Source organism: Mastigoproctus giganteus, chromosome 6 (genome assembly GCF_048544385.1).
Source record: "Mastigoproctus giganteus isolate SK-2022 chromosome 6, ASM4854438v1, whole genome shotgun sequence".
Classification (NCBI taxonomy): domain Eukaryota; kingdom Metazoa; phylum Arthropoda; class Arachnida; order Uropygi; family Thelyphonidae; genus Mastigoproctus; species Mastigoproctus giganteus.
Window position 1 is genome coordinate 164,389,217 of NC_143580.1, and position 10,950 is coordinate 164,400,166.

Genomic DNA, 10,950 nt, shown 5'->3' on the forward strand with positions numbered 1-10,950 from the left:
GCAGTATGATCGATGTCTTTTGAGGTTATGATGAACACCATGGCGAAATCTAAATTCCCTTACATTTCGAATGTACAGCTCAAAAACGGTATTCGCAGGCCGGCTGCTAGTTAGTACATCGGACCGAACCTATTCGTAACTCTATAGGAGGCTTCCGCATCAGCTAGTTTATAATCTTGCTACCTCTACTCTGCCAGATAGTGACTGGAGGTAGTCCGAGCAGTGTGTATGTGGGGGCATTGTCGAGGCCACGTTATTTCAGGGATCTGGGCATATTCTCACCATGTATACGCCATATCCAAATCTTTCATTACTTCACACATGTCTCACCCCCCCACACACTTTTTCTTCTATTGAATACACTACAAATTGTCAAACTAATAAAGCAAACTTATCTGCGAAAAGATCTAAACCTCCCAAACACTTCCTTGTTCATTTCACAAATATACATGATCTCAGTTCTAATCTCAATGATGTCCACTTCCAGTCTCCCAAAACCCCATGTACGTTTTCTGACAGAATCTCAGATATCGGTTGATTCCACCATTGCTCATCTCAGTTGCTCAAATTATTCCTGTATGATTCCTTTCGCCTCAAAGGTGGTACTTGTGCATATGTCCGTTCCGATATTCCCTGTCAGCGTCTTGGTAATTTGGAATCTCCTCTTTTCAATCTTCTCTGGCTTAAAATCTCTCTACCCATTCTGTCAAATTCACCTGTTGTCTCTCCCATACTCCATTAATCACTTGGAACTCTTAGACTTCCTCTTTTTGCAACTTGACTTTCTCCAGTCTAACTTTCCTAACAGTGAGGTAATTTTCCTAGGTGATTTCAATGTTCACAACTTCAGCTGGCTTCCGTTTACTAGTCACACGGTCATAGCTGGTCGAGATGCTGAAGCTTTTGCAATTACTAATTACCTCGCACAAATTGTTCACATACTTAACAGAATACCGGACAATCCTAACCATACAGCCAACATGTTTGTTCTTATTCTCACAAACAACCCTTATAAGTACACAGTCGAAGTGAGTGGGCCTTTAAGCACCTCAGATCACAACTTGTGAATTTGTCTCTTCTCCAATGCAGCCTTTATCTTATGGCTAGACCGTACCTCGTGTTTGGCATTACAGGAATGCAAAATGGGATGACCTGTGAGATTTCTTTTCTTCTTTCCCTTGGTCGGATTACTGTTTCAAAACTTCTGACGTTAACGGTTGCTCAGATCGTGTCGGTGAAATTATTCTGGTAGGAATGGAACCCTTTATTCCTCACTCCACTTTAAAATCTTGTCCTTTATCTAAACCTTGGTTTTCCAATAAATGTGCTAAGGCTGTTGAAGAGAAGAATGTTGCATATCGTAATTGGCTTGTTTCCAATTCTTCAGTTTCATTTTCTGCCTACACCAAAGCTCGCAACAATTGTAAAGCAGTTATTAATCAATCCAAACTAGATTTCGAACAGGCTAAGAGTAGAAAACTTGCTTCTTGCCCTAATGGTAGCCGAGCATTCTGGTCTCTAGCCAAAGCAAGAGACCAGATGGTTTTATTGTTACTTCAGCCAAGGATAAAGCTGACCTGCTAGCATCCCATTTTTCTTCCAACTCATGTATTAATCTTGGTAAAACACCTCCCACCATTCCCAACACGCTCCATTCAATGCCTCCTGTGGTCTTCCATCAGAAGGATGTCAGAAGGATTTTGACGAATCTTAATGCTAAGAAAGCTCCAGGTCTTGATGGTATTTCTCCACTTGTTCTCAAAACCTTTTCTGCTGAACTTTGTTCTTGAACTTACTCCTATTCTTTGCCGCCTTTTTTCACTTTCTTATTACAAAGGTGTTTTCCTTCTGCTTGGAAATTTGTTCATATCCAGCCAGTTCCTAAAAAGAGTGACAGATCCCTCCCATCCAATTATCATCCCATTGCAATTACTTCTACTCTTTCTAAAGTAATGGGGAAATCAATTAACTGCTAACTCAAACTATCTAAAAACATTCTGGCTTATGTTACCCATTTATGGACAAATTCAATGGAAAGATGCGGTGAAACACAAGCAGTTGCTCTTGACATCTCAAAGGCTTTCGATCGTGTTTGGCATAAAGGTCTTCTAAACAATCTTCCGTCTTATGGTTTTCCAACTGTTTTTTGTAATTGGTTATCCAGTTTTCTCTCTGACCGCTCACTGAGGGTGATGGTAGATGGCTATCTTCTAACTTCTCCACCATTGCTGGTTTACCACAAGGTTCAGTTCTTTCCCCCACTCTTTTCCTCTTGTATATTAATGACCTTCTTCGATTGACCGGAAATCCTATCCAAGTTTTGCTGATGATAGCACATTGCATTCCGCTTTCCAGTTTGAGAAACCTCGCCCTGCTTAATCAGCTTCAACTTCTCGAATATCTGCTACCAATTTGCTAAAATGCCGATCTCCAGGTAATTCTCCAGTGGGGCAGGCACCTTAGTTGATTTCAATCCTTCTAAAACTCAATCCTGCCTTATATCTCGCAAAAAGGATTCTTCTGCTCCTAAGCTTATCTGTGGTGACACTGTGATTTCTAGGCAAGATGATATATCTCTTTTGGGGATTATCCTGACTTCTAATCTCTCTTGGCACAAGAACATTACAAATATTGCCTCCTCTGCTTCTAAAAAACTTGGTTTTCTCTTTCGCTCTGTAAGTTACTTTTCTTCCAAACACTGTGCAAATCAGCCCTACCATGGAATACTGTTCCCATATCTGGGGCAGTGCCCTCAGAACCTCTCTCAGGCTTCTAGATTCCAATCAGAAGATGGCAATTAGGTTAATTAATGACTCATCTCTAACAGTCTCTCTCTCTCTCTCTGTGAGAGAGAGAGAGAGAGAGAGAGAGAGAGAGAGAGAGAGAGAGAGAGAGAGAGAGAGAGAGAGAGACTCTACCGATCTTTTCTACCGATACTTCCATGGGCACTGTTCTTCTGAATTGGCTTCTATAATTCCTGCTTTCTCTTTTAAAACAGTCAGAACACGTGCCGCCACCAGTCAACATCCATTTACTGCCCAACTTCAAACTCACAGAATCAACTTTTCATCATCCTCATTTATTCATTCAACTGCTGTTTTCTGGAACAACCTTCGTTCACACATATTTCCTGAAAATTACAGTCTACAGAAGTTCAAGTCTAATGTCAACAAATAACTTCTTTCGTCTTCTCAACCTCCAACCCATTCACGGTACTAAGTACTATAGGTTCTAATACCTCTCATGTTTGGGGTTTCATAAAAAAAATAATAATTAATTAATTAATTGTTCAAATGGCCATAAATATAACTCTCTGAACAATGTATCGTGTGAATTGTAGAACGGAAGGATTCAGCTCTAATTCTAGAGTTGTGTGCGCCATTGGTAATAACATTTTATTATTATTATATATATTTTTTTCACAACAAAGTAAAACTTTAGTTAGGGAAAGACGCTACGCGGTTGTTTTTCATTAAGATTATTATAAATTAAAACCACTCTTACACCACGTGAAAATTAATACTATAGTTTTTTTATGCTGTTCGCCTACGTAACTATACATTAAGATTACTTTCCGGAAACGAACCGCCTAATAAACTATTATTAATTTTTGCGTGGTATTAAGAGTGGTTTTAATTTAATAACCTTAAAGTAAATTTTGAGCTTTTTTTATTATTGCTGTGCAAGAAAAGTTTATATTACCATTATATTATAATTTTAAAATTATTCCTCTTTTAATACTTCACGGCTTAAATTTGTTTTATTTTGTAGTTATAACAGGACCAATTTTGTCAGAATTGCGTATGGGCACAGTTATAACATTTCAAATGGGATGCTTTTGAAACTGTAATAAGGCTAGCATGTTTACAGATTTTTATCTTAATTTAAGAGAAAATTTTGAAGGATTTAGAATCATGTTGTTCTTAGTGTTATTTAACGAGAGAGAGAGAGAGAGAGAGAGAGAGAGAGAGAGAGAGAGAGAGAGATCCTGTGCTGTCAGAGGATCATCCGCGAACAGTTGCAACTATGCTGACAGACTTCAACACGGAAGATAAATCGTTTAGATATAGTATAAACAGACATGAGCCTAAAGGAGAGAACCTTAAGTTAAGCATTTAATGCAGTAAAAAGAATTAAAGTCCGACTTTCAATACTATACGAGATAAATGACGATTACTGAGAAAATAACTGCCTAATCTTGTAGATAAATGATGATTACTGGGCAGCTGCCAACATGTTTCAGTAGAGAAACATACCACAACTAGAAAGTTTAGATGAGAATCGGGGTGAATAGAATAAAATGCATGAGATACATTTGAGAATCTTTACTTTTATCGAGATTGGAGTTTATGAAAAAGCCTTACTGGTGATTACTGATAAAAGGTGGAAGCTAAACACTGAGATATTCGATATCTGTTGCTACCCCACACATGGGAAGTTGTAGCAGTACGTTTTGTGAAAATGTTTGAAAATACAACTGTAAGATAAACCGTAGAGTTCATTTAAAGATAGATCTACAGAACAGTCTTTCTTGAAATAAATGTTAAAATTAACATTAGTATATGTGAATACTGTACAGAAGTGATGCCTTGAAAGCTCCTCTTTTTATTTAAAAAAAAGTTGAACTATAAAAGGCATAATTGTAGATATCCAGTTAATTATAGCTAAAAAAGATAGACATTTAGGACGATAAAATGGTGAACGAAATGTTTTCGATCGTTCAGACTATTGATGGAAATCAGAATGTCAGCTGAGAATCAGAATGTCAGCTTATTAAAGACAGCAAAAGAAATATTAATATCGAGTTTAAGATGCAGTGCAGGCTCGACTAAGAAGGAAGTTATCAAATCACTTGCACCTATCTATATTTAGCGATAAAATTTTAATTACACCTATTTATAGCACCCTGTAACAGATAAAAGTAAATGAATACTAAATGAACATAATACGAAAGTAATAGATAATTTTAACCAACTGACTGAGTGAACCGCGTTAGAAAATAACATTATTGCAGTTCAGGAGCATTCAAGTGGAGCGTGCTACACAATTTTGAACAGACACGGCTGTCTGCAGTTGAGAGTTTAACAAATTAGGGGGCGAGGTGGAAGGCCGCGCTATGTAATTACCAGTTCCGGGTGCCCCAAAGGAACGACTATGTACTCTCATCCCGCTACTGGATTACGGTTAGCAGTTGTACAACACTACAGGCAATACGTGTTTTGTATTTTTTTATTTTTTCCCCCTTATCGTTGCAATCCCTTACTGGATCCCTAATGATAAGTCTGATATCCAAACTCAATCTGCATATCTGACTATTAATTACATTTGCCTAAAGGCAGTTGAAGGTATCAAAACAGCACCTGTAATTTCAATGTTTTATATTGCTATTTTCTGTTTATTGTATTTTTTGTATCCTGAATTCAAAGCAACCGTTTGTTACTTTAATGATTCGTGATACTTAAGAAATTAATCATCTGTATTTTTTCAATAATTTCGTTATGAATAACAGATTAGTATTACTCACAAAACCTTCAGGATGTTATGAGATGTTAAAGTTGTTGCAAAAGCAATTTCATGCACGATTTCGGGATTCTGAAGAACTATCCAAAGACATGCGCTTGTTACAGAACCTTTTCACCCTTGAAATAGAAGCGTCTCAATTTATCATCGAGGCCTTCCATTCAAATACTCAAGCGCAATTTTACAAATGTTTCTCAGATTCAGAATTTCCTGATTTCAAAAGACTTGCAGCAAAAATGTTGACGGTTTTTGGAAATACTTACATATGTGAGCAAACATTTTCAATTAGTTGTAAATTAAAATTTTCGCTCAGGAATAACTGACTTGCATCACAGTTTTACGCATAATCTGTCACTAAATTTCAACAGATATCGATTTTCTTGCTGCCTAAATTCAACCATAGCCTTCTCATCAAAGTAAAAAATTTTAATCCATAAGCTGTATACATTATACAATTCATAGGTTGTATATATTTTATACTATTTATGTTGTTAGTGTGCAGTTAGAATTAAAGTTAGAGGAAAACATCTTCTATTTAAAAGATCTCACGTCAGCTATATCCGTCTTACATTATTCGATTGTTGTAGTACTGATTGGGTTTTTTTCGAAAGCTTTTGCAGAGTTCTTAATAAAAAAAAAGAAAACGAGCAACTGGAACCATAATATGGTTATGCTGACGAAATCTGATGATCAAAGAGGGGCACTGTTATAGTGCGACCACATTAACACGAATTGTCCCGCTTTTGTAATTATAAAACCGAGACGCCTGTAAAAAAGCGGAAGTTATTACTTTTTATCTCTTTCCTTCGATTTCTGAGGAATTTCTACCTGAACATTTCCCGGCTGTAATAGCATCATGACTTTTCCCTTTGATGATTACGTCAACCTCCGTTTATACCGTATATAAACACTTCAACTGCATGGTTTCAGTAGTGCAAATCTCATTCTCCATTTAAATTTTTTAAAGTCTGTTTTAAATTTTTACGAGGCACTTTATTTATTAAAAAATAAATAATAAATAAATAAATACTCCCACCCATCACATATCAGTCGATGTTATTGGTGGATCCATTTTGAAATCTACAATATTTAAATATGTTTTAAAAAATGTTTTATTATCGAAAAAACAGAAGAATAAATAAGCAACGTCTAAAACATTATACCAACTACACCACGCAGCAAGGCGACCGGGTAGCCAAACCATAGATAAAGTAAAATGCTCATAACACAGGAAACAGTTTTACCATACAAGAAACAATAGTGTCAAATGGAAATAATGATGAACTCCAGTACAAAGCGCCAAATTCACTTAATTCTGCTTTCGTGTCTTCGTAATACTTGAGGTTGTTAAATATGAAAGCAGGACAGAATTTCAAAAGTGGGACTTGTGAAAGTTTGAGCAGGCAGCCGGACGAATGGTACAAATGGTCATTTATGGCCCACTTCTACTTCAGTTCTCAACAGTGCAATCCACACTTACAAGGTTGACGACGCTTGATTTAAACAGTCATCATTGGCTATAAGTCAAAATGTTATATGAACTTTGTTTCAATTTTTGTACCTAGAATCCACGCTGAAATTTATAAACGATCTTTTACAAATTCTGTACTTTGTACACTATATTGCCAAACACCTGCATGTTTCAATGAACCTCTTATTGGTGCAATATTTAATAACGTTTGTTATTTGGTTTTTAGGAGCATTAGCAACTAAGGCCATATTGTTCTGGGGATGCGGTGGTCATTCCCTGACCTTTCCGCATCCTCCGTATTTGGTGGTCACGGGCTCGAACCCCGGTCTAATCAAGAAGCGTGTGCTACGCACTGCTGCTCCTGCCCCTGGCTGCGGAGGCGCCATTTAATAACGTGTCGGCCCGTCCCCAACAATAATTACACACTATATCCTCGTCGGAAGATTCCAAATTAATTTTATCTATTTTGGTCCATCCGTCCTTCAGCACAGTGGCAGTTCAGCTGTGATTGTGGGTGTGTTAGCTGGAGTTCGACTTGATCAACTGAACACAAAAGGTGTTCAGTTGATCAAGTCAAGCTATGCTTGTGTGCCATGATGGTTGATGCTGCAGTTCCTCCGTAAAATACGGTGCTGTGCATCGTCCTTATATTAAAATTCCTGTGGCCTCTAACTCCTGGTTGACAGTATTCGATGAGAATTTACATGATCTATGTGCCAATTCTGAGCGTGCTCCAATCTCTTTCCTTCGATTTCTGAGGAAAGAGAACTCTCTATCCGAACATTTCTCGGCTGTAATAGCACTATGACTTTTCCCTTTGGTGATTACGTCAGCCTCCGTTTATATAGGGTGTTGCAGTTTTGCTTCAATGGTACGAACAGATTGATTGATTGATTCGGCATCCTATGATGAATCCCAACTGAAAGTCGCTAAGCTCAACGCCTTATTTCTTTGATCTTCTTACTTCTGGGGTGAACGTAGTTGCTTTAAAACCTGTTCCTAACACGCAGAGGACGAGTTATTGTTTATTTTTCCGTAATCCCAGGGATGGCCGCATTCTTTTAGCAATATAATGCATATCCATAGTATGTTAAAATAGGGTATTTTAAATTGGGTAATCGAACACTAACGAATAATGCCTTTCATGAAAATTACTTGTTATTCAGATGTAGTACCACTATGAAGTGTCATCTACAATATTTGAATCATTTATACACCATGCGAATTCAAAGAATTTGAATTTTGATGGTGGGCAGGATGACATAGGGTAAAACTTAATGTCCAATGGATTTTCAAGCACCTCAGCATTCCGAAGATATCCGTCTGGAATATCGTATTTAAGTGGAAGATGTTAGCCATGCTAAAGTTTATATCGACCAAGGAAAGCGCTTATTCTGACAAAAGAGTTTGAACGGTGTCTTTACAAAGATGGCCAAATACCCTTGTAAGTTATATTATTACAAGAACTATAGGGCGACCAAGAGAGAGAGAGAAAAAAAAAACTGTTTACAGACCACACCTGCATATGATACAGCACAGAGGTTCCCAAAATTTATATCTTCTGCCCCCTTCAAATATTTCATAAATTTCAACCTCCTCATCTTTCAGAACAAGTGCAAATAAACAGATTTGACATAAACTAGATATTAGTATACATAATTTTATAAATTATATACTTCAATACATTTAATCTCAATGAATGAAATAAAATACGCTTCATACTTGGATTAGTGGGGGCGTTCGTATTTCGTTAAACTGGCTTCATAAAAACAACAGCCCCCCCCCCCCCCCCAAAAAAGTGCTCACCCTAAGGAAAACGCGTCCAACACTTTGAAAACCCCTGCAGGTCAAAGAAGGCATAGGGCAGTGGTTTTCAACCGGGGTGCCGCAACAACATTCCAGGGGTACACGTAATTTGGGTTTAAGTTACTTAAACTTATTATTTTTTAAAATTTATATGTTTATTTCATTATAATAAAGGTGTACAGTATCTTTTTAAATTTGTGGTGATCTATAATTGATGCTTACTTAGTACCTCTATAAAAAGAATAAAATTATTATATATTGTATATATATATAATTTGTATTATTAAATGTAATTTTTATAATTATATTATTGTAATAACTATCATATAACATATTTTTTAATATTATATATATACAAATATATATATATATAGAGAGAGAGAGAGAGAGAGAGAGAATCGGATCTAACAGACAGAAAATTGAGTATTGAGTAGGGGTGCCGCAATTAAAAAAAAGGTTGAAAACCACTGGCATAGGGCCTTCTTTCACCTGCAGTGAAGCACGTATTCTAGTGAAAGACTTGCTCTTGTTCGTGGGACTGCGCAGGTGGACCAGTGCAATATTTTCAAAACATTCTGAGTTGGAGTGGCATCCAGATTCTTCCATCTGATGAAAACAACGTATTTCGATAATCTTCACTCCAGAAGCCCATTCTCTCGACATGACGTCATTGCTACACTACACTGATTATTGTAATGAAAACTTGTGTGCGACAGTTTGGAACTCCTGTTGATAAAATTCTCTAGTGTACACTATGTGCGCTGACAACTGCACTTGTACATTCCCTTACTTCATTCATTGATTCTTCGGAAACTTTAGGCGCAGTTTTCTGAATAGCAAGATCAATTTTTTTGGGTACTTTTGTATGCAAACAAGTTTCCATAAAATGTGTTATTATTCATTAGTGTTGAAATAATACTTTTGATAAAAGTGTGTGTGTGTGTGTGTATGTGTGTGCGTGTGTTCAGGTAATTTTTACTTCATATATTACTACTGATAAAATATTTATATTCCTGAGTGTGTGAGAGAGATACTTATTAAGTCTTTTAATTTTATCCACAGATTTTCCATTCGCTATCTGAGTATGTTCTTTAGGACACTGAAAGTATGGCATATTGTCAAAGGCGTCTGTTTGGACTCAAGCCATTGTATTTATCCGTTCCTGAATACATCAAGGATCATCATTTCGTTCACCGCAAGGAAGATATTTTTCTCTGCATCCCATCACCATCGTTAAAAAGATCAAATGCCAAAACTACGGAAGTAATGTCAAATTATATTTCCTATCTATTAGCTAGACTTTTAATAGTGGGGGGAGGCTACATAGCCAGTTAGATTTCCCAGAGGACCTGGATGCTGAAAAGGCAACTGCACCAGTATTTTCTGAATAGCTGTAACAGTACAGGAATGGACCATGTTTCCTTACAGATGGATGTTCATTACTTGACTTCCAGAACTATTTTCCGTGTGATTTATTCCACGTTTACCAGAATGTGCCTAATTCTTTTAAACCTGCAATACAACAAATAAGTACGTGCCTTTACCAGCTGTTCTACTGCTAATGTAAATTTGGTTTAAACTCCATGTGTACACACACACACACACACACACACACACACACACAAAACACACGCATTTCCAATAAATTATGGACTTCGGGATTTTAACAAATAGCTTCAAAATTCAGCGGATTTTAGATTACTTCAAGTACACTTCATATGGTGCCAACACACATACACATGCAAACAGTACAGTGCAGTACGGTAGTAACAGATCCCGTCCTGTAGGAAACTGTCTGATAGACATGTGATATATATATTTTCTGAGTTAAATATTTTCTAGATGTTTTACTTGTTTTTTTGTATTATTATTATTATTATACAGATTGTCATTATAAGTTCGTTATATAACACAATAAATGTTTTACAGCCATTTATGTTTTTTTTTACTTCATGAAGATAAACTCACGAATTCTCTGATGGATATAAAATGAACTATAATACAAAAATCACTTTACAAAAACCAGCTGTCAACGCTCCATTTATTATTATTATTTATTTATTTTTTTATTTTGCTTATGCTTTGGTGTTCAGTTGTACGTTCTCTAAACTGCCTGATGCGCTTCATTAACCCGCGCTTGTTTTGTGACCTAT

At 36.6% G+C, this 10,950-nt stretch overlaps 1 protein-coding gene across 3 annotated transcripts in view; it reads left to right on the forward strand.

Moving 5' to 3' along the window:
- The window catches only part of dysf (neuronal PAS domain protein dysfusion), a 395,946-nt gene extending 385,622 nt beyond the window's left edge, over positions 1 to 10,324 (forward strand). For all 3 annotated transcript variants that reach the window (XM_090375456.1, XM_090375455.1, XM_090375457.1), the window contains one exon: positions 9,860 to 10,324. In XM_090375456.1, coding sequence (XP_090231582.1) covers position 9,860 — 1 coding nt within the window. In that variant the 3' untranslated portion in view covers positions 9,861 to 10,324. The remainder of the gene's footprint in view (positions 1 to 9,859) is intronic.
- Positions 10,325 to 10,950: the final 626 nt, after the last annotated feature.